Raw genomic sequence first — 25,207 nt, 5'->3', positions numbered from 1 at the left:
AGTATAGGTTGACTACTTGAACCGGATATAAGATAAAATATACTAAAAGATAGTAAATTTACCGCTCATGGTCAAACCTGGCTACCGCACATCGATGTCGACATACTCTAGTACCAGCCTTCTCTGCTTTGCAAGCAATTGGAAATTTCAAAGGCCTCTCCACTTGCCTTCTTGCTTACACTACGGCCGTACTGCATACATACATACATACATATATATGTCCAGATGTTGGGTATACTTCTGCTCAGACGGATGGTCCTAGCTAGCGTAGCCACAGTGTATCCACTGTTTATTTGATAACAGGAGATATTTTGTAATGGACTGGTTGGCCTTATTCACATTACTTCGGTGTCCTATTTCGGCGAGGCGAAAGTATTTGCGAAGAGGTTCAAGTAGAAATATATGTAGATGATGATTGGAATATTGCATTTAACTTTTATATGCAAAATTCCTATATTCTGCCTGTCTGAGCTTCGAATTTAATAGCATTGTTGCTTTCTTTACCGTCGAAGATCTTAGCAGTTTTGACTCCAGAAGGCAGAAGAATTTTAGAATACATATCTAGTCTTGACTAAAAATGGAATGAAGTTGTTCTGGTTATAAGCTAGGACCCTAATTGAAATTTTTGAAATAATTTCGCAAACATACATAGCTTTGCTTTCCTTCTTGATTTTCTATTTATCTACATACTTATACATACAGAAGTATGTATAAGTACATACAGAAGTATGTATAAGTACACATATGTGTACTTTATTATATATATTGTACATAAGTATAAAATAAATAACTCGTTAATAAAATTCCACCATTAAGAAAGTCGTCGCTATACTCGTAAATTACAATGCAAGCACCAAAAGCACAGAAGGACTGTATATGTGCGAATGCACACACACACACACACACAATGTACTCGACGCACTTAAACTCAAAATGTAAACAACCCCACTGCGAAATAACAAAACAAAATTCGGTAGATACATATTTACATACACACACACATATATTACATGTAAACAACAGTAACTTTCAAGAATCGCGCCGGTTGTCCCCACATTTATCAGCTTATTGGTATTCCACATGCTTATTTCCCTCTTCCGTTTTTCAGCTGACAGCGCAGCAGTGAACGTGGTGAGGGTGGTAGATAAACACATTTAAATAAACGGGTGGTAACAGGGGCACTCTCTCCAGATATGATTGTGTATAAGAACAACCCTTACAGAGATGATTATGGCCAAAACAAAACAGTTGAGGTGACCAGACTTTTACATTTGTTAATAATCAACTCATAGGAATTTCGTTAAAGAAAGTTGCAAACTGCACACAAAACTTAAATATCTACATATAATATAACGGTCTTGCTGAACTGAATCTGTATGTTGCGTTACTAGTAATTGTTGTGAAAGAAAGAAACGAAGCGTTTACGAATTTTTTTAACTTATTGTTCCATTCAGTCCAAGAAAATGTCAAAATTTCTTCTGGTAAGAAAAAGTTGCGTTAGTTTTTTAAAACGAGAATATTGCCGTAAGTACGATATCTGATACGAAGAAGAGTTTTATAGTTTGGTCACCCAAATTGCTGCTTTCGATGTCGTTCAAAACAAACCGTCTACCGACGCATACGGCATTTCAGCCACCACACGAATTTAGTTATCATTTTGTCGTCTTCCCGTTTGGGGGTGTTGCATGTGTAACGGTTTGCCACTGCGCGCTTTTTGTAACTTTTGCCGGTCGCGTGCTCGTGTGCAGACACCAAATAAGAAAGCAAAGAATATTGTGAACAAAAACAGTGCGAATAAATGTTGAAAATATAGTGCCAAAGTATGTTTGTATGTGTCGGTGGTTTATGTGAATTTAAATTGTTAATTGCAATTGTAAGTGCGTCTCTTCTGCATTCTGAAGCCTTTGTATATGTTCTATAGACATCATAAATCACACATACCCGCCCAAATATGTGCGTATATGTAAATTTCGAGGGAGCATTTTCATGCATGCAGTGCAGAAGCGTATTTGCATAAGTATGTCCCAGTAAAGGCCGGTTTTGCAATTTTCCGTCCTTCGGTTGACTTGGCGACTGCTTTATCGACTGTAGTGCCGTTTGCCTTTGTTATGATAATATTATATGCAGAGTCAAGCGTTGTGGACACCGCCGGTCCGGTAATTAAAGGTTTCCGACCCTCTATGTCTATTGTTGTGGTTGTTGTGGTCGCGGTCGTTGCACGCTTCATCGACGTCACCAAACGTGTACCAACGGGCGTCACATACTATTGTCGGTTCTAGCACTCGTCACCGCCGACTGGTGCCGTCACGCCTCCATTCAATTAATGTGCTTTAAACTATTTAGCTTGTTTGTAAGCGGTGGCTTAGCGTTTTAGTATTGATTTTTCCCCAAACTTAGAGGCGGCTGGCAGCCGGCCTGAAGTGTTGTAAAGTGTGGAAAGTTGAGAAAAGCTGAAAGGCGATGTTTGCACTCAACAACTAATGAAGTGGCTTAATTCAAGTGAAGTGTCTAAAGAAATTCATACCGAACAACTTGTTAGGATAAACAAAAAGAATACTGAATATTTTGTGATATTCATTGTAGTAACTTAGTAACTCTTGTAAATAAACTAAATGTATGTGAATTCTATAAATATATGTACTCAGAGACCTTTAAAATAATTCGTATAGAGCCATTATTATCAGACAACCGTTACATATAAAAATATTTGTGAGTGTTTTTAAATTCGTTTTAGAAGTTCTGTTGGCCTTCGTGGACAATGGACAAGAAACGATATTCGTTATAGAAAGAGCGAAAACGCATGAAAATTCGAATTATGGGAATGGAAGAAAGCGATATAAGAAAATTCGTTATAAAGAAAGCAAATATACTAAAAATTGAATGAAATCGCGTTGGAAATTAATTCGTTATATAGAAAACATCGTTGTACAGAAGTTCGACTGTATATGTTGTACAATAATATATTTATAAAGCATATCAAAAGAAGAAAGTATGTATGTATGTACACATGAAAGGACTAGTATTAAATATAAATTGACAAAACTTAGTTCAATCACTTCCTTGTAAAAACGTGTTTTCGTGCCTTTGACGTGTTCAAACCCTTTAATTATGGATATTCGATGTAGCTGTCTCGCCGAAGGGCGAGTATCAATGTTGATGTAAACAAGAAAGGGGGTAGGATATGAGTATGAGTCGAGGTAAATTAGTTTGTTTGCGTGCAAATTAGAGCTAATAATAATGTTTACAAATATTGGAAATTAATGGAATTTTACTATAGAAGGGTAATTGCTGAACGGGGGAACGTGCACTTTGAAGCCGCTAAAGTGGATTTGGGGGTGCATGCGTTTATATGTATGTATGAACGTGAGTAAATTGCTATTAAAATAAGCGGAAGTAATAAAATTATTTCCCGGGCATGAAATAGACTCTGGCATTGAAGGCCGGAAGTAGTCTATGATTAAACGGGATTTTTGCTTTGGCCCCACAAATGCTTACGAGGAAGCCACAATGAGAGCTTCGACGTGTAATTCAATGAAATGAGGGCGGAAATTAAAATTGTGAGTAAAAACACCTTTAAATAAATAACAGTACAAAGATGTTGTTTAGTTAGGGATAGTTTCCTTTGAGTGAGTTTCGAACCTGCGACCTTTGGTACTTAATAATAGAACTCTGCGCACCACGCCATGTTCATCCAACAAAATTAAAGTGATATTTCTTAACATGTCCATATCGTTATTAAAATTGATTTTCGTTGCATACTTTAAGGCGACACGAAAAAAATTCATTTCTACACTGGGAAAATGGGTCTACACCAAATGCTAACGAGACATTAAAAATGAAAATGAGTAAATTTTTTAAATAGCACAAGAACTGTAAAAATATAATTCATATGTTGCACAAAAGTACCTTAACAAGGCTTTTACGCTGTAGATAGCATTTTATGCTGGTCTGTGGGTTGCTTGTAGTGGAGTATTTTGGGTGTAAGGCTTACATAATACAATCGCATCCCTCCAAACGTAGTGAAGTGTAATAGCGGCATGTGGAGCGGTTTCGATCGTTGCAGTTCTCGCGGCGTCGATATTCAGAGCACCAACAATGCTGGGAGTAGCCAACAGGAGACTTTGGCCGAAATTGAACACATATCAACGATTGCCGGCTCGCTGGTATCGATTGCTTCCATATCACATACACACACACAAGTACGTTATGTGAGTATAACAATGGTTTTCGTAGTGAACCGACTGAATAGCCAGTTCGCTGCCATTTGCTAATGTTTTTGCTTTGTTCTCTTTCTCCTTATAGCAATGTACAAACGACGCCGGTTATGAGACTGAGCACACCTCGCTCAATTCAGACTTCGATGAGGCAGAGCTGCGCCGGGAATTGCTACGTGACGTAAGTCAATATTTTTTTATTAATGCTTTAATAATAATTTATTAGTTTTTTAACTTTTCTTCACAGAAATGGAAATTGTTGTTCGATATGGTAAGTCTCCTTTCTATATTTGTACTTTACATTTTATTATTTTATGTGGTCATTATTGTAAAATGCAATATTTCAAGGAACACATACTAGTATTTATGCTTTCTTCACAATTTTTTTAGAGTGTAATGTAGTTTGTGCATGTGTGTGTATCGCTTTAGCAGCGTTGGTTACCATGCATTCAATTCAAACGATAGGTACTAGATTGCGGGTTCGAATCCCAAGTGCGTAGACCAATTTATTATTTTTGTTTTATTTTTTTTTAGTTTTGTAGCTTGAAACCTATTTATTTTTAATGAATTACTGTTTTTAGTGGAATCTAAATAGCTCAATGAAAGCTTTTTAATTTTTATGGTCAGTATATGACCACAGGAGTCACTGATTGTACTGTACTCGCCTGGGTATTGGACCCAACCAACCTTTTTCAAAATATTGTGTGGAAATTGAGTTTATTGAAAACATAATTATTAACTGATTTCAGTTTTGAAAATTTTTCGTCAAAAAATTTGTACTTTCAAATTAACTACAAGAGTTCTAGATAACATAATCTTATGCTCTCTCTGTAATGGTAATTGACAAATATAGGACGTTAATATAAATATTTTTATTAATATAATTAATACTAAATTACAAATACTAATTTAGTGTTTTCATTCGACAATATACTTTCGTACTCAGTTTTTTTCCATATCGATCCATTTTCCAGTTCGATCCCGAGGGTTTTGGTGAGATACCAGTTGATGACTTTGTGAAGGCATTAAAATCTCCCGAATTTGTATCACAAGTGCCTATGAATAAACGTGAATTGCTACATGAACGAGCGAAAAAGGCGCATCCGCCGACCGGACCCGGATATGTTACCTTCCAGGATTTTGTAAATGTGGTAAGTGGCTTTAATTCTTCATCGTAAAGCTTATTACTACTGAACTAAGAATTAGCCACAAACAAACAAGAAAATTTGCTATGAAAACTTAATAAGGGTAAGCTTATGAGCCTGTCAGGATTTCAAAAGATTGGCGTGTCATCACATGACCTATATGCAGCACCGAATTTGGGTACGAGGATGAATGTAGTTGGTGAGAAAAATCGACAAAACATTGTTGCTGAGCATCGGGCTCCTTGTGAACTCCAGGCCCGGAAGTTATTTCTTATAATTAACTATTTGATGTTAGCGAGTTCGAGTTCGCGAACAAGAGGGACTACACAGGCGATGCACTAAGTCCAGTTGTATCTTGGGTCCTTCTAAGCTGCAGTTCATTGCAAACATATAACGTCTAGTAAATGAAAGTTCAGTAGCTTTGGCTTTTTCCACCATTGTTGTTGCTTTTTCTTTAAAATGCAGTTATGGCTTTTGATTTAAACCCAAGACTTTACTTGCAAATGTAAGCCTGCACACATTGACATTTGATAATTTTGTTTTTGTGCGGTTTTGGCAAATATCCTTTGCTTAATTTGCACTTTGCATATTTGTGTCCTTTTTGTTTGTGTTCATTTCGGCCATTGGCTTGCATGCCTGCCTGCCCTCTTACCGGGACCACGTATGTACATACATATGTAGGTGAGTATGGACATAAGTGTAGAAGTGAAGAGCTGCTTACATTCAAAAGAGAATCTCCGACAATTGCAATTCCATTAAGAGCCACATCTTGTTTGTTTGTGCACCCTACATACATATGCATACGTATTTGCATTGGATACTTCTTGATTGCCGTCGCTTAGGAATGGTTTTCAAGTAGCAACCGTTGTTGATATCGGCGCTGGTAGGCAGGTGCGTGTGGCAGTGTGTGCATGCGTGTTCATATTGATATTTACATGCATTGCTATTATTGTTGTTATTGTCATTAGAATTGTTCAGATTGCGGGCGTTGATGTTTACCTCTTTCTGCTTCAAGAAATTCAATTCAATTCGATTTGATTCGTTCATCTGCCGTTATATTTGTACTGCCTAAGCGTGTGTAGAATGATTGTTGCTGTTTTTGTTGTTAATAAATGTTGTTATTGACAAGTGGAATGCATTTTAGGTTTTTTGATTGATATTTCGTTTGAGTTGTTGTTATCCCTTGTGTGCATTTATTAATTTGTTTACAAACGGTAAATATTGTAAAAAGACAATTCCCACAAATTGTTTTCGGATATGCATATTTTTTGTGCATTTATTTTTACCCCAAAATATTGTAACAAAGGTACAACGGCTTTTTATTTGCTTTTGAAAGTAGTTAATTACTGCGGTGAAATTGTTTTCCAACATTCTTGTGAGCCTTAATTTAGCGAAGAAGAATAATAGTTGAGCAGCTCATTTTCTCCATGAGATTAGCCTCAAATCTCATTCGAAGATAAGTTTTTAATCATTCCTTTATTTTTTTTATTAAAGACATCTTCTCGAAAGGCAATATCAAATCTGTAACGTGTAAATGTTTCACATCAAATTCCATCAGCCATACAGAAAAGGCTTACAAGTAGCAAGGTTCCACAATTTAGATTCAATAACTGCCAAGAAAGTTGGAGTATGGTAAAACTATTAGTTTTGAGTATGAATACTTTTTTTGCGAAAATAAAGTAATTGCTGTTCCTTAAGTCCTTGCCAGTTCAGAACACTGACAGGTAACAACGTTGTGATCTGTGGAAAAAAGTTTTCCTTGACTTTAATGTTATGGAGAAGTTTTAATTTTAGGCCGAACCATCTTTAGTGGAAAGATTTTGGGTGTAAAGGATGGCTTTAAGTCATGATAGTCGAATGATTTAAAAGTGGAATTGATGACGAAACACATAGTTATTGGACAGACAGATAAAAGTAGACGAATAACACATTATGTGATCTAAGAAGGATCCAAGAAGATCTAATGGTATTACTATCATTTACGTGCTCGGAGGAAGAACTAACCCCAGCTTTTATATTCTACTTCAGTCTGTCAACGAACCAACAGTTAAATTTCTCCATTAAAGCTCTCTGCCTGTGCTCCATGCTCAGCGCACGGCTCAGCTAGGGTTCAATACACCATTTTTGCGCGATCTGTGCAGATCATGTTCCAGTAATTGCCCAGTGATTAAAGATTCATTCAAGAATTATAATTCATTCGGTTGACGCTTGCAATGTGCATATTCTATGAATGAATTCTCCACCGATTGCTAATTAATGACTAATTTATTCCAGTGTTACCAACAAATAGCAACTGCAAATGCAAGAAAAGCTATATGTTAGCAGCATGATAGAGCACTTGCCACATGCCATATGCAACATATAGCATGCGTGCCGCTGTTGTCGTTGAAGGAACGCGGTGTGGCGATTATTCAATCTGCAAAACGATTACCATTTATGGCATGGCATTGATTTACTAAAACCGATGGCGCACGCGCCTATTCCTCAGCCGGCAAGCGTCCGACAAATGCATTCGGTCGATGGGCTCAACCGGTAGCCGGCAGGCGGCCGACGCCACTGCCTCTCGCTTGGCACATGCATGCAATCCGTTCCGTGTTGCGGTTCTTCATCGCATTCTCTACATACGCATATACAAACACAAATACAAATGCACGTTAATTTCAATAGAAAATGTTCGTCTTCACCTGTCAGCATCAAGCGCCAAGCAGAGCCGACTGAAACTGACGACGGCTTCAATGATGTCCCCGGAGCCATAAGCGCGATGCATTTGCACCTAGTAGACACTGTCAGCACGCTCTGATTCTGTTCACAGTTCGTCGCTTACATGCTGTACATACATACAGCCCATACGCGACTGAGGACAATGCCGTTGTGCTCCATTGTGATTGATATACATACATACATATAATGCAAGCGGGGAACAATTCGATTGAAGAGAAAAACCAATTCACTTGTCCGTCTGTGTGTACGTAAGCGCGTGTGTCTCGTGCTACAAATATACATTCAGCGCATGCAATCTGGCCGATGCTGCCAGTGATAATGATGTGTTGATGATGTTTATGATAATAACTTGCGAGATCAGCTCCAGCGAGCTTTGTGCATATGAAAAGAAATCGAGCAAATCAAAATGAACACAAAAATTAAGAAGAAGAAATGAAATGCGACGGAAAGCGGAGAAGCACAGGCGCATGCGCATTGCGCACATCATAATCGCGTCGCGTGCCCAACGATCGCTTGACGGCTGAAAACTGAAGACTGCACGATCCCGAAGACTATGCTGTCGGTTAAGTTTATTCAATAAACTTGCAGCTGCAATGTTGTGCTTCTGTGCGGTAGCCGGCACGGTGTGGCGAGGCGAGGCGACGATCGCTGCAACGCGTAGTTGGGTGCATGGCTGTGGGCAATGGACGTGCAGCGGCGGCACTTGTTGCATTTTTTACCGTTTGTGCATTCCGACTTCATTCAGAACAAGATTCAGGAATTTCTTGGTGCGTGCTTGGCACAGGTCCTAACAGCAACCCAACAACAGCAACACCAACAGCAGTTGTTCGCTTCGGCGTGCATTGAATTCAGAAACAAGAATGAGATATGCAGTGGAAAATGCAACGCTGCCTTTTGCTTCTTATAATTTGATTGTGGCAGTTTATTACAATGTTATTGTAATTGTTATTGCTATTGTTGTTGTTGTTGTTTGTTCGCAGATCGTTCGTCGATTGTAATGTGGTAATGTGCTGCGCTCAGATGTAAAGCGAATGTTTGTGGTGGCGATGGTTGTAATGACATGAACGCACTTTCTGTACATTCGCGTTACTTTTGAGAAATAATTCATTAATGGTTTGAGGAAAAAAAGTATCGCGCTTATTAAAAATTGCCTTGAATGTTTTCATCAAAATAAAAATTCCAAACTGCTTAATTGCTGAAGCTCTTCTGGTTTTGCTACTTCGAATTCAACTTTGCATGGTAAGGCCAGTGGCGCTCAAGTTTTGGCACTCCTTTTTGGGCGGACTGTTTCCGCTTCTATTTGAAGTAAGAGCTCTTAAACCGGACAAATGCTCTCGATCTGAAGAACGCTCAATATGTTTAAAATTTTAATAGAATGGTCCAGCGCCAGAAATATGCTCAGCAATTAATTGAAAGAGTATTATAAACTTCGTGTGGGGTATAACGGAAGTAACGATTTCAGTTTATATTTCTTCTCTATATGCTGGAGCTTTTTTTTTTATTTTTAAAATATGTTATGAAACAACTCTGTCAAATGCATAATACCTTTCGTAATATCTGTTTTCTGTCTATAGTTGGTGGACTTTGGTATATTCTAATCAAAATTTTGAATTCTGCTAATGAAATTGCTTGCAGGGAGTCGCTTGATTTCGCTAAGCTCACATTCGTTAAATACTCATATCAACTCTTCAGACGCATAAAGTGGAGAGATTTTGCGAAGACTAACATTTGACTAACTCGATGTTTCGTTGCTAGAAGTTGGTTGAGAATTACTTCTTCTTACTCCAACTTGTTGCCGTCCCCGGAATACTTTCTCAAATATTTATGGATAGAATTTTAATAGAATTGACTGGTTATTTCGTTTTTTTTACTTTAGGCTATAACAAACTCTTCTTATCGCTCTGGTTTTAACTCAAATGCATCTGTCTATAAAATGCAATGCAGGTATTTCAATTTGTAATGATGAGCGATGTTTTATCAAAGTGCTTTTTTTATATACATATATATACAAGCCCATTCTTTAGTAATGTCGCGCGGCAGTAGTTCATGAAGGAAGCGATGCATGGTTGGCAGGGCAAGACGGTGTAAATGCAGGCTGATTGCACAATGAATGCATGCGCCTGTCCCGTTCGCTTTTTGCGACTCCCGTGCACATTCCTGCATCTTAAGCGGCAATGGCGACGCGCCAGATCAGACGGCCAGCTGGACGCATGCGATTGACGCGCCGCCGCACACCCAACATTCAGGTGCAGCCAGTGAGTGTGGCGCTGTGTGCTTGCCACGATTACGTGTATATGTCATAACGTGCAACACATTTGTTGCTAACACAACAGTTACAACAACAAGCGCAGCACAAGCGGTCATGACAATGTGGCAAGAAGAAGTTGCAACTTTTTTCCGTTGTCTTATCAGCAGCAAATCAGTTGCTGATGTGATCAATGATCTGCGACTCTGAAGTCGCTGTTTGTCGATCAACAATCAGACCAACAGACGGTTAGACAAACGGCTGGTGTTGATGCAGCTGGTAATGGGATTGCAATTGGCAACGCGGCGCGTGGTGTGCATTTGAGTATGGTCGCCTTAAAAGGCTTTGTCACGTGCGATCTTTTGTTATAAATTCAGTAATCATACAATCGATGAGCTTGTATTGCGCATGTGTAATAGCGCACGTGGGTATACTGCGCGGTGTTGGTGGAGTGCGCACGGCGAACTGCCAACTGTTGAATGATGAAGTGATGCTGTGAAGCTGGTTGGCTCGTGGGCATTCATACCTTTACTTGAAGAGCTCGAACGTGTGAGTATGCGTATATGTAGGTGTACACTTATGCGTGTGTGTTTGGTGTGCGGCATTTTTGCTTTAAATCATTTATCCTAATAAGGTTTGGTCGCCAGATTGCAACGTGTTGCGTCGCTACCGCAACGGAGGCGCCTGTCCCGCAACATATTCTTTTACTTGTCCATCGCTTGCCGCGTGTCGTGTGACGGAGGTGGGTCGGCCATATGGGCAGCTGCGTGCTGGCATCTTCGAGCGTTTTTGCACGCATGTCTGCAACAGAAACAACGCGAAAGGTATGTTCTTGAAAGCACTTGGTTATAGGCGTCTGACTTTTGGTGGAAAGTTGTGTGCGTTCGGCTTGAATTGCTTCATATTAAATGACATTTTTTGTGAATATTATTAGAAATCCCCCAACTTCTGACCCTCAAGACACATGGTCCGAAAAAAAAGAAAAAATAATTGAAGCGGAATCTCGGACTAGTTTTGATAGGTTTTAGTATTGCCTTTAAGTTAAATTTTTTCGTAGTTTTCATTCGATTTATTTTCAAAATACAGTATTTTCGGGATACGACCTGAAATTGTGAGCAGCTCAGTTTTGTAGTTCGCCAAAGACTCTTTGAAACACTTTAAAAACCTCTAAAAATAATTTTTTTTAGAGGACTAGAATTAGATCCAATGTTATGTAACGGTAAATATTGTGTGAGATAGACTCAAAATACGATGCATCGCATAAAAATGTGTGTTTGTTGTGTGCAAGTAAATTCAAATATTACTTCAAGACGAGGTGGAATTTTGCCGAGTTCAAGTGCTTCACGTAATTATGCGGTTGCACCATATACATAGCACTCGTGGAGCAACAAGCAATATGAACTTCAGCAACACAGTTCCCCACAAGCGTTAAGCTAACAACAACTCCGACCGGAGGTTAAGCCGTAATGACATAATGAAAATAAAATATGTAAGTATGTGTGTGGAAAGCATTTCCACTAATTTGTCAACGCACACAGTGCTCGCGCTTAAAATAGGGGGTTCTGGTTCCGGTTGAGAGGAGCCGCGCGCTGCTGCGCCTAAATACCGCCGACTCCACATTATGTTGACTCGAAGATAATAATGTTATGGTTACACCGGCAGGTACGTCGTTCTCATTATAGGCGATATGTGACACTGCCGTGTACGCGACTGCCACATGTGTCTAAACTAAGCGTAATTAGTTACAACATAACGGCTAAAAACCTCAACTCGCTACCCAAATTACTACCGATTTTTTTTTGATTGAAATTTATTCGTCAGCCGCATGCCGACTTTGGCTTATGCAACCATCGCATGCGTGGTATGTATGTGTGTTTGTGTGTGATTGCCGCTGCTGTCAATAAATATATGCGCTCGTGTTGCACGTTCAGTTGACATGTACGAATATAAATGCGGCTCATGGCCGAAGGGTCGCGGGCAACTCATTAAAAAGGAAACTTAATCGATGCAGTGCCCGCAACGCTGCCGGCAAATCATTGATGAGTTTGCATAGGTGACATGAATTGACATGCCAGGTGGCCAGGTGCATTGTGGCACGGCTGTGCGTGCCTCTGTGTTTGTTTGCATGTTGCGCCAGCCATAGAACGTGCCACCCGTTTGTGTGTCAATACTCACAGCCAAACACACGTACAGCTTTAATAGCGGCAGGTGCATTGGTGTATTGGTGCATTGGTGTCTGCTGTTGTTGGTGCTTGTACCAGCATGTCAGCGCTTGCCAGTAACTGCTTCAATATTTGATTTAGAACGAGCGAAATGGATAATTGAAAAGCCTTCGCCGCACCATTTTAATGGCAATTCGCCGAGCGTGAGGCCTTTGTGTTCGGCAATGCCAAGGTGCTGCTTGAAAAATATCAAATTACCGCGGCGAAGGAAGAAATCTGTTGATCGGCATATATTTGTGTGTAAGCCTGCATGGTGTACTCCAAATAAAATCAACAACCTTGTGAGGTATAAAAGGAAAAACTGCAAACACTGAGGCGCCAACAAACAAAAGCTGCAAACGCGGAATTAACACACAATTTCTGTGGCGCAAGGAACAGCAGCGACCAAAGGAGGTATTGATTGCAGTCTTGCATGTATGTATGTATGTATATGCACATATGCCGCGCGGATGCAAAAAGAACGAAAGGACCCGTTCTGCTCGTGTCATTCCGTTTCCGGTGGCAGTGGAAGTCTGCCGTGTGCTGAAAATAGTAGTTGAGTCAAGCAGCTGCAAAGTGGGACAAACCAGCTTAACAGGGAGCTGCTTCCTAATAGGTATATATATGAACGTCACAGAAATGTGAAAAATATGCCTTACCAAATGTATACACAGGGTGCCGTTGATCTTTTCTCATTTTTTACAAAGCTTGTTTGCTGAATTTTTGTAGCTAATTCGAGACTCGCTGTCGGTGATATCGGTAGAACAGTCGCGTCATTAGTTCCGCTTTCTCTAGACTGCATAAAAAAGAGAGGACGACTAGACAGTCGTGAACGTTGGAATATTGACAAGACAATTTTTTTCGTGGAAGCTATATTACCTCCAACTGACAGTCCTAATGCATTGCAGCCTCCAATAAGGCAATTCTTAAGTTCAGAAAGATTCTGTGGAAGTTTTCTGCAAATTTATTTTTGACTGCGGCGAATATTCATGATTCTTACGCCTGTGATTTGACGTGACGTTGCACAGGCATGAATCCCAAAAAACTATATCTGGGAATCAGTTTCGGTCTTGTTTGGTTTGGCTTGTACCATGAAGTTCGTAGTTTCACATTATTCCTACCTTTCCGGTTGCACCCTATATATACAAGTATATATTATGAATCTTTTTCTAAGCGTTCATTTTTCTTATATTTAAATATAGGCATATGCAAAAATACTTTTCACTCTGCAAAATTTTTTTACGTGACGTTAAGTAAATACAAACACAAAGCGATTAAAGTACATACCGACACACAACAATACATATATACACATGTACACATGTCGCAGAAACAATAAGCATGCAAACCGCCTTCATTGATCCTTAAGCATTCCCATTTCCATTGTTTCTCCCCCTAATTGATATTTCTTACTCCTGCCATTGCAATCGAAATCAACGCATATTTTTCTTTGTCTTGAACAAATTCGATTTAAGAATCCGTAATTTCAAATTTAACAATTCTGCCGTTGGAGTGTGTGCACATTGTATGCTTGTAGCGGTGTGTGTGTGTGCCACAACGAATCAAAATCAAGGCGGAGGACCTTTTTATTTTTTTTGTTTGTTCTTCTACTTTGTCGTCTTTATGGTCCCATTATCGCGTGCTAAGCTGAGCTCGGCGTCTTTGCATTGCGACAAGCTGTGCTGTCAATCCAGCGTGCCAAAGTGCATAGCCAGAACCACATTTATACAAACATCACACACACACACAGGCGTTTACACAGGAGTCAACAGGAAGTCATGTAAAGGTGCAAACGAGCTTCCGCTTCAACTCTGCCCTCGCTGTTGGCGCTGTCATTGGCATATATCCCCGATATAGGTATATATAAACATACAAGTATATACAAATGCAAAATTTTTCTTATTTTAATGTCAAATGAAATGTTTTTGATGTGATTGGTGGTAAGGAATGTTTTGTTTCTGCCGCAAATTTGTTTCGTTCTTTGTAAATTTGTAGCTATCCTTTCAAACTAAGAATATAATTATAAATTGCAAGGGGTGAGGTCTTGAAAGGCAGGTATATCAATATAATTGTTATAGAAGTTAGATTTTATAGAAAATTTAGAGGTTAGATACTTTTGTTTCTTCTTTTCTTTTACTGAGAGTTGAACTGTTATTATTATGTTGACATAAAGCTGATGACGTTCGTCCGTGCTAATTTTAGGGAATTTCTAATGAAAAGGATAATACGATTACAATATCGCTCTAATACTAAAACTATATGGCACTTATTTTTAAAATCAATATTCGCATGTCACTAGAAGCAGATTACAGAAATCTCCTCTTTTTTTTAAATCTTAATTTAATGTTAACTATTAGAACCCTTATTTAGACATTATAATCGAAGCTGTCAATAGTGGGATCACTTCATAAGCACTTCGGTGTGCACTTTCATTATCTATGGTGTTAGTTTCTTTTATTCAGTACCTCTTCAGGTTTTTATAGGGATATGTTCCCTGCTTATCCGTTAATGATTTTCACTTTATAGTTGCTTTAAAATATTTTATTTTATTACTTTTGGTGTTGTGTGTAAAAAATTAACCGAAATATTACCATTTTGAATCCAACTGATAAATGTTTCGGAGCTTTTGCAAAGATGTCGGTCCTGTGGCACCTATTAGCGTGTTCTATAGTAGTTTTATTCAGTTTATGGCATTGCTTTGTGTAATTTCTACACTTTGAAATATAGTAGTTGACGCACATATGTATGTATGTAAGTACAAGAGTATGTGATGCACACGCATTTTACCTTGGAAATAGTGCTTTAGATTGTAGGCGCTCGCTGCTGACGTCAGTGAGATGTTGGGAACGTGGACTTCGCCTGGTCAATGGTCAATTTCGTGGCCATTTATTTTGATTGTGGTGCATTCGTAGCGACAACCAGCGCTGACGCTGTCCATTTCCATTGCATTACGGACATGTTGAGAGGACGCACACAATTCTCAAATACGAGTATCTAGCTATGAAACTCCATGAACGTGTGCAACGAAGCCTAAACACGCAAGGACTATAGCGACCACTTTTCGTATGGCATTCATAACAGCAGTTGGGTTGTAGTCGTTCATTCTCTGTGCCCATCGACTTTTATTCGTTCTTCGCCAACTTATTTTAAAGTTGCAATGATAACGTTTGCACTTTCAATATCTTGGCACATGCTCGGCATTTTCGCTTACAAATGCAGAAGGCAGAGAATGCAGCTTAATGCTGGGTCGCAGGGTCAAGTGTGCGCCTGAAATTCTGACAGAGCTTTTTTTTAAATCAAGCTGTCGAGTTCGTTTGCCATGATTATTATAAAGTTGAAGGAAAAAGAAAGACAAATGGCTTCGTTAACAAACGGTGGGTCGTGGATTAAAATCTTAAACAATCAAAAGCTAAATTATTGTTCTTCCTAATTACAGGAAAATTTGTGAGAAATCAAATAAATTTACTTAAAAATAAATAAATAAAATTAAACTTAGATCATATTACAATACATTAGAAATATTAGAAAATATATGACTCTTGAATGGAAAAGAAAACAGATTGTTATTCTATCAACCCTAAATTCCAATTAAAAAGTAGAATGCATTTTTACTTACATTCATCCAACATATACAACTGTGAATACACTCTGGGAACGGTAAATTCATATTCGAACTTTTCTTCTGTACAAAGTACTTTTCTAATTGTCAAAAACTTTTGACTATTTAACTTCCAACAAATTCATAATGGAATTGTAAAATACTTTGAATTTGACTCAATGGTAGTTTACCACAGAGCAAGTGTTTCGCATACATACATACATATGTACATATGTATATAAATGACTTTGGCTTTACCTAGGGTAGGTAATACGTGGTAGGTATGTTAGTACGTTCATATATAATATGTGGATGTATAGCTGACTTAGCACAATTCTCAGCCTTTATGTTTACACTACCGCACATACAAACATACATTCATACACACATATACGCATTTACTATGAATAATAGTAAAGTTTAAAAGGCAATTTGTCGATTGGTGAAGCGGTTCCTTAGATGCTGAATAGCTAAATAGGACAAAACAAAAACAAAAACAAAAACAAAACAAAGCAAATCAATCATTTTGAAAGTGGTATTCACACACAGATCCTTGCACATGTTCAAAAACCGATGTGGGTAAAATATAACGACTATTATTGTGTTTTTCTGTGCAATTTGAGGGAAATTTTGGCAGCACTATAATTATGTGCATACAAGTAAACGCACACATACACACGTACACTACATAAACGTGAATTGCGTTGAAAGGCAAAACCGGCGGAAATAAAGCGAATAAATGAGAAATACTTGATGATTTGGGCAATTAGAAGTGGTAAATAATTGTATGTTTGTGTGTGTTCGCTAATTTGGGCTAAAACAACAATAAAACGCACAGTAGCATCGGAGAGTTTGCCGCTGCGTTCACAAGGTTTACGAAGGTTTTATTTAATCGATGAGACTTTGACTTTAATTTGAGGTTGTAAAAAGCAATGTACTTAAGTACATCTTTATGTACTCTTACATGTATTTAGAAATGTTTAAAAATATATATGTATATATTATGCAATACCTAATAGATAGATATACCATCTGAACAAATTTGACTATTGGATATCGAATCGATAAAATTTTTTTCCTTCAGCCTTTTTTATGTTCGTGTTTAAGTTTAAATTATTGACGTAACGACGCGTAAGTTTGTTTTGCAATTTTTACCATGGAAAAAAATCGAAAAACGAGTTTGCTTGAAATTTTGTGTTTTCAATGGAAAAAGTCTTTTGAGGAGTCTACTTTATCGCGAACACAAGTATTTGAATGGCAGAAGGCATTCAGTGAAGGTCGTGCAGTCAACGAAAACTTGCCTTTGCGAGTCGTTCATCCAAATCTGTTAATGACGATAACAACGAAAGAGTTAAAGAAGCAGGGCTTGAAAGTCGTAGTGTTGACATCAGAGAATTGGAGAGAATCTCAACATATCTTTGACATCGATTCAACAAATTTTGCTTAGTGTTTTAGGTCTGAAGGGCGTGAACGCTAGACTTGTAGTGATATTGTATCATTACTGCTGACAAGGCGTGGGTTTATGAATATGACGTCGAAGCTGTTCAACAATCCAACGAATGACGCTTCAAAAATTGGCCAAAACCGAGAAAATCTAAATTCGCAAAAAGCACTGAAGGCCATCGAAATCAGTTCTGCTTACATTTGATCAGATGGTAATACCTGCTAGAAGAAAATTAGGATTTTCGTCCGGCTAAGTGAGGAATATTTATAATAATAAGGATTTATAATATCATCATTAGCTATGAAGCTAGCTTGTTTACTTTATTCATAAAAATTCGTTTAGGAAACTGTCACATGCGTTTTCTACGTAACACACGAACATTAAAAAAAATATACATGCTTCATTTACCGCTCATCTTAATTGGCAACGGACAAATTTCTACATACTACATATACTTGTAGACGATACTGACCAGGTTAGTGCGTGCTGACACCCGACACGAAGTCATTGCGCGTTTGCGTGTTCACACAGTGTTAAAACGTAAACGTTGGAGGTCTCTTTTCGAGGACAGCCGAACAGAGGAAAACAGATAACAACTGTACAACTGTAGAATGAGAATATTGACATTATCACCCACAAGCAGGACGACTGGTCAGTAGTTGATGTAGGCCGCAACTATGGCGGCGGCGGAGGCAGTTTAAATGCTGGCAGGTCGGCTGGACATCGGCAATCCAGGGAAGATGCCAACAAGTCGGTAATTTTGTTCTGGCTTCGCGCCTTTTAGTATATATGTCAATAGTATTATGAGACTTCTTTCTTTTTTCACACACATGTACGTCCATGTGAGAATGTGTGTGCGCTGCTAGTTTATTTATGCAATAATAAATTGTGCGTGTCACAAACAAATGATAAACACTTTTGTGTGCGAGCCGACACGCTCTGTAAATCTCGGATAAAGCGAGTAACTGGCCATTGTCCTTTTTCCGGACAGTAGGTCAGCATGATGTACTGACTTCTTGCGCCAATTAGTAGTGCGCAAGTATACAGTCATATCTGTATATACATATATACATATGTACATGTATGGAAAGTTGGGTACATTCCCTTTTTATCGGCGAATTTTGTAAGTGTGCGGCCTACTTTAGATCTCCTATTTTACTCATTTACACTTGCAGTTGCATGAATGTGAGTTGTGACTGTGCTAAAGCAGAATGTGTGACATTAAAGAACATTTCTTAAAAACACCGAATCGAGCTAAGTGAAATGGACCATTATCCTGCTGCTGATATATGTAGTACATACATACATAAATATATGTACGCAACAGAGACCGTTGCGCTAAGAATTTCTGGGTGTTCCATTGTTGACATCACACACTGCGGGTGCTGAACAATTTAATTCCTTGAATTGAGCGGTTTGAAAATTAATCGATAAGTAAAGTCGGAAGTTCAAAGGGGACTATAACTTACCGTATTTTTATAGAGTACATACATACATACAATATTTAAAAACGATCATATCCGTTATGTTGGCAAAGTAGCGACTTATGTGTAATATTTTATTAAATTTCAGCAATAAACTCGAAAACTTTGTAGTTAAAAAATTCCTTCTTTATTGCAGATGTATATCACCGATTAAATTCTTAATTTGGGACTAATAACAAGTCCCTTTTGCCTCAAAAGGTTTCACCAGTTACTAAACTACATCTCTCATCGAAAAGTGGGGTTTTTTTATTGATCCTTAATATTAGTTAATTCCATATTTTCGCTCGTCTTTACATATATACATACGTGTATAAAAATATGGATATATTTTTTGTGATCTTTGTATAACCATTAATACACAATAAAAAATTATATATCTGTTCTACCATTTTTTCTCAAAACCGAATAATCAATTTACCAAAACATTCAGTATTTGCAAATAATTAGCAACACTGTTCGCGAAATTCGAACACACCCACGATGTTTCGCACACCTGTTCGCAGAATTCAAATGTGTAATGATTGGCAATTCGGCAGTCATTGATAAACCAATTGGAGTAAATTTTCGTGTTTTTTGTTGTGTTCTTTACTTGTAAATGAAAGTTTGCAGTTGCAAAGTGGTTAAATAAAGGAGAATCATCGAAAATAAAAGATTTTTCGCTTAGCTGCCTGTTTAAGATTTTTGACGTAAATAATGAGTGAGTACATCATAAGCTATTTTGTTTTTGTTGTTTCGCTTTGTAGTGCAGTACTTTGTGTTTATCAATGGTTGAAGTGGCGCGCTCCGTTATTCTGCCGACGTATTTTGCGAAATTTGAATTTTTAACGCACAGCGGTGTTTTACGCTTTCGCTCTTAATTCTTCGACTTGTTTTGTTTTTACTCTCTTTCGAAAGCGTTGCCAGTTGGTGTGAATAGTTTTGTAATATGACATAATTATGATTTACATAATTTTGAATTTTAGTTTCTACTAATTATAATTGAAACAGAGTAAGGTAATTTTTTAAAACAGCTGCTTTTCTGAAAAAATGATCCAATTTTTTTTTTGAAACACCTTTTGAAATGTGTGTGTTTAAATGTAATGTAAGAATTCCGGGAGCGAAGGGTCAACACCGGGCTGTCCATAGTTCTTTGATGTGCAGTAAATAAATAGGATAATTTTTTCAGAAAAGCAGCTTTTCTGAACATTTACCCAGAACAATTTGTATATACTATAGAATAATAGTAATGAATAAATAAATATTTTTTGGAAACAATAAATATTTTCAATGGGACGTCGTTAACATCGAGAAGTAATTATTGCTAACTTTTTTATTTTGTAATAGGCTATGGACTGATATTAGAAGAGATCTAGATGATGAGTTCCGAAACGCTATTTCAGAGGAAGTGAGGAAAATTTTCTGAAACGGCTGGACCGATCGACTTGAAATTTTCACACGACCTTCTTAGATATGTTTGTCAGGTATTACTCAAGTAATATGGTTCTTGATGTAAATTAAGATATTTTAAGCCACTCGGTAGTGTAAATTATAAAAAAACGTCGTTTGTTTGGGTAGCCGCCGTTTTATTAAAACAATTTTATCAGTCCTATCATTATCTCTATTCATCTATAGCAGTAATACATTTTTTTTTTGTTTTTGGATTTGAGATAATTTTAAGCAGAAAAAATTTTTTCCCGTCAGACACCTTTTCCGGAGGTCCTTCTGGAAATCGGCTACGGAATCAAGGAAAACCAAAATTTTTCAAAATGAATGACAGATTATAATAGTACAATAAATTTTATAAATGTATATATATTATTTATTTATTAAGTAAAATGCTACTACAAACGTAACTAGAAATTTTTGAGTGTGTGTGTAAATAAATTTCGACCTAAAGTAAAGATGTAATGATACCACTATTACTAAGGAGCTTAACAAGGGGCTCTATAATTTGCAGTAAATGAACGGTTATGGGTGGGACGATTATGTTGGGGTGCGTAACATATATGAAGCCACCATATATCGAATAGTTACATATGTATAAATGTGTATGTACTTAATTAAAATGAACTTAATCAAACTTTGATTTCATGCAATGAGTCGCGCTTTTAATTAAACTCAATTTCATTTTCCGTTTTGTGAGAAACGGCTACAAACGTACTTAGGTATACGTGTGTTACTCATATATAAATGTATGTATTTACTTGCATGTACATTCTATGTAGATATACATTTGTGTATTGTAAATAAAATAAAATATACATATGTACATATTTATGTATTTATTTTAGATGAGTGGCAAGCGTTCTCGCAGCTTTAAGTGTGCAGTTCATCATCGCGATCGAGAAGTTTGTTCCGAAAATGATTTTCAACTCATTCTAGAGGATCCGCCGTTCTTCAAGAAAATGGTACATGTCGTCGCCATGGAAATATTGCCCGAGGAGCGTGATCGGAAATATTACGCCGACCGCTATTCCTGCTGTCCCCCGCCTTTATTCATTATATTGATGACAATCATAGAGGTAAATAAAACATTCCAATTGTATACTTAATTGTAATTCAAGTACTTTTATACTAATATAATTACAAATGTACATATTATGTTCATAAACACCATGGGAGTCATGGTGATTGGAAAGTAAGAATACTTGAGCGTAGTAATAAAATTGTGTGAATGGTTTTGAGCAAAATGTCAAATATTTTATGATTGCGCGTATCGAAAGCGGCTTGCAATTCCTTTGATGTAATTTTTAATGTGTCCATTACTATTTGTAATATTTAAATATTCCAATACGCAAAATATTTTATAGTATACATACATACATATTCGTGTGTGTATAAGGGTATACCAGAATGACCAGGTGCTTTATTGGAAAGCCATAAAATGTTCATAAGTAAATAATCAAATATTTTTGTAAGGTACAGTTACATTTTATTACATACACACAAATGTTGACAATATTTTCGATACTAAAAATCGAAGTTACATAAAAATACCGTAAATATGCTTAATAGTCGGTTTCAATACGCTTTTATTGCCTTAGATGGATAAGCTGCTATGAAAGTTACGTAGTATGTTAATTAAGTCGGGCGGCGAAATAGATACCGGATAGTAGTATGTACACATATAAATATGTGTGTAGATATTTCAAATAGGCAGTATTTCAGCTTACTTCAAAAAAAAGTTATTAGAAGCATAATATTCATTAATCGGAATTCAAAATGTTCATATATACATATGTATATTGTACTAAATGATTTTTTTTTATTAGCAAGAACTCTCTTACTTTGCACAAATGCAAATATATATGGTCAATTAAATTTACATGCTTTCTTTTTTCTTGTAGCTCGGTTTTTTTGCCTATCACACAATCGTGGTTGGAGAAGCGGAACCTGCCGGTCCAGTTCCGATCGATTCATACTTCATTTACCGTCCCGATAAGCGTCGTGAGGTGTGGCGTTTTGTATTCTATATGGTATTACACGCTGGTTGGTTTCATCTCGGCTTCAATTTATGTGTGCAACTGCTTTTCGGTTTACCATTAGAGATGGTACATGGATCTGGGCGAATTGCTTGCATATATTTCTCTGGTGTGCTGGCTGGATCCCTAGGTAATATTGGTTACGTAATATCGAAATGAAGACAGTTAGGCTTTAAAAATTCTATGAACACTTTTAATATATAAAATTATGATCCTTTAGAGCAACTTATGCTCATATAACTCGTGTATATAAAATAAATTCGTGTTTTTATATTTCCCTGTTTTTACGTTACTCGCAGGTACTAGTATTTTTGATCCCGAAGTGTGCCTAGTGGGCGCCAGTGGTGGTGTATACGCGCTGTTAGCTGCTCATTTGGCCAATGTCATGCTGAATTTTCATCAGATGCGTTACGGCATTCTACGACTAATTGCCATCCTAATATTCGGTAAGTTTGCTCCTACCACATTACTGCAGAAGTATGCACATAAATATCTTTCTACAACTTTAAACTTTAAATATTTCTTATATATTTTAATATCGTTGCAGCATCCTCCGACTTTGGTTTTGCAATTTACGCACGATATGCCGAAGAATATCCATATAGTCCCTCAGTGTCGTATGTCGCGCATTTGACTGGTGCCTTAGCAGGTCTCACAATCGGTCTGATTGTACTCAAGAATTTCGAGCAAAAGCTGCACGAACAGCTTTTGTGGTGGATTGCCCTTGGAATTTACACTGCCTACATCATATTTGCAATAGTCTTTAATGTTTTAAATAGCACAGCTGCGTTGAGTCTAGATGTGGAACCCATCCATGCAACTGAAACGTTTTTCAATGATTTCAATGTGTAATATAGTTTATGTTTATTACTGCGCTCTAGACACTCTTTTATATAAGAGAGGAGTACTATGAGTAAACCGATTTTCGAAATATTTACACGTACATAAGTCTGTATGTATACATGTAATTCTTTACGGTTTGTGTTGAGCACTGCAATAAGTTTGAATTTTTTTTGTCTATAATAGTTTTCTCTTTGTTAAGTGAATGAATGAAATGGAAGTTAGTGCATTTTTGCCAAAAATTTAATATTATGTTTTTGTTTATTTTATTAAAATTTTCTGTTTCTGTTTATTATAATTCTGTTACTGTTTAATTTCTTAGTTAATTGCTAATAATAAACTATCAGTGAATAGCATAAAAATTAAAAGGTTTGAGTTGCCTTCAAAATGTCAAATATGTATTAATTCATTGTGTTAATGAGAGATCTCTCTTAGATCGTGCAATAATTGAAGTGTGCATTTATATGTTAGTTTATTGTCTCAAGGAAATATGCCTGTGCGTAATTTTCTCTGAATAATTGACTGTAATGATGAATTTTGAAAAGTTTCTAAATTGCCAGTACAAAATAGTTACTTCTATAGCATATAAATAAAATGTATATATAAAAATATATATGAAGCGAATCGTATGAATATATATATTTATGAACATAAGAATACTTATTTATTTACAAAAATTAAAAATATTTTTAAGTAGGATGAGGTGGAAAAGCAGCAATTCATATTACACCATAGATACATATGTATTTTTTTGAAAAAATTTCAAAGTCTATGCTGAAATCTGAACTTTTTTCATAATAACCGAATGTCAGAAATAAAATAGTTCACAATTTGTATTTCTATTCACATATATAATATAATAAGCTGAAATGTATCATTTCACTGAAATAAAATATTGTATTATCGATTACTGCTGTAAAGTTGTTCGGTTTCTTTCATTTCAAGTAATTGAATAGGCTAATGCAAAGGTATAAATAAGACTTATTCACACAAATTTTGTATTTTAGAACATACGATGAAATCAAGGCTGCTTTTGCTTAAATTTTCATTGAATAACATTTTTCAAAACTATAAAAGAACATCGGTACTAAAAAATATGTAAAAAGGTACGTTTAAGATGTACATACATATGTAAATACATATGTACAAATACATATACATATGTGTATATATATAACGTTCAAATATGGACAAACACAACACTGCCATTTAAAGAGCTCTATGTATCGCAAAAATATCAAATAAATAAAATTATTTATTTAACAAAAGCACTGCGAGCTATTTTTAATTATATCTACACATTGTACAATAAAAAATACAACTAATTACAGTTTTTAAATAAATATTGTTTTTTTTACATATGCAGCAAATCTACTAAAAATTTGTTTATATTTCATTTACTTTGATTAATTGAAAAGGTTTGTAAAAAAATATTTACATTTCACCTATTTACTCTAAACATTCATGTTTTCTTGAAAGCTGGATATTGCCGTTTTACAGATCAGTTTTTTTGTATTAAAAAAAATGCTAAAAGGAATGTATGTATAGCTTATACATATACATATATAGCTTATACATACATAGGTATGTGTATATGTAAATGATGTACTTACACATACACGTTTTACTAAAACATTCCTTGAACATGACATATCCACCTTGGGAGCGTTTTAGGAGAAGTCTTCACACTAAAAGCTTTATTTCAACGCTTAAAACTGAACTCTGCACCAACAGACATTTTAACATTTTACAAATTTCTGTACATCTGTACACACATACATCCATCTTTCAATTTAAGCTAACCTATCCATCCATAAATTACGTAAAAACAAAATCTGCAGCTGAGACTCATCA

At 36.6% G+C, this 25,207-nt stretch overlaps 1 protein-coding gene across 2 annotated transcripts; it reads left to right on the top strand.

The window, feature by feature from the left end:
* The first annotated feature begins 3,296 nt into the window (after positions 1-3,296).
* stet (stem cell tumor) lies at positions 3,297-24,258 on the top strand. Of its 2 annotated transcripts, XM_036364484.2 has the most exons (8): positions 3,297-4,208; positions 4,303-4,395; positions 4,462-4,485; positions 5,189-5,365; positions 21,323-21,553; positions 22,379-22,643; positions 22,813-22,959; positions 23,061-24,258. In XM_036364484.2, exons 1-8 carry the CDS (start codon positions 4,038-4,040, stop codon positions 23,363-23,365), a joined length of 1,413 nt encoding a protein of 470 aa, XP_036220377.2. In that variant the 5' UTR covers positions 3,297-4,037; the 3' UTR covers positions 23,366-24,258. The 2 variants fall into 2 exon arrangements, with proteins under 2 accessions (XP_036220377.2, XP_014091800.3); XM_014236325.3 differs by lacking the exons at positions 3,297-4,208; positions 4,303-4,395; positions 4,462-4,485; positions 5,189-5,365 and adding an exon at positions 19,551-19,749.
* Positions 24,259-25,207: the final 949 nt, after the last annotated feature.

Source organism: Bactrocera oleae, chromosome 6, assembly GCF_042242935.1.
Source record: "Bactrocera oleae isolate idBacOlea1 chromosome 6, idBacOlea1, whole genome shotgun sequence".
NCBI classification, from domain to species: Eukaryota; Metazoa; Arthropoda; class Insecta; order Diptera; family Tephritidae; genus Bactrocera; species Bactrocera oleae.
This window is presented reverse-complemented; position numbering and strand designations above follow the sequence as displayed.

Bases quoted from the DNA above. Each gene is read 5' to 3' on its own strand.
- stet (XM_036364484.2), top strand. From the start codon at position 4,038: ATGTGGAGCGGTTTCGATCGTTGCAGTTCTCGCGGCGTCGATATTCAG. The intron at 5,366-21,322 runs GTAAGTGGCTTT...TATTTATTTTAG, and splicing joins TCCAGGATTTTGTAAATGTG to ATGAGTGGCAAGCGTTCTCG. The intron at 21,554-22,378 runs GTAAATAAAACA...TTTTTCTTGTAG, and splicing joins TATTGATGACAATCATAGAG to CTCGGTTTTTTTGCCTATCA.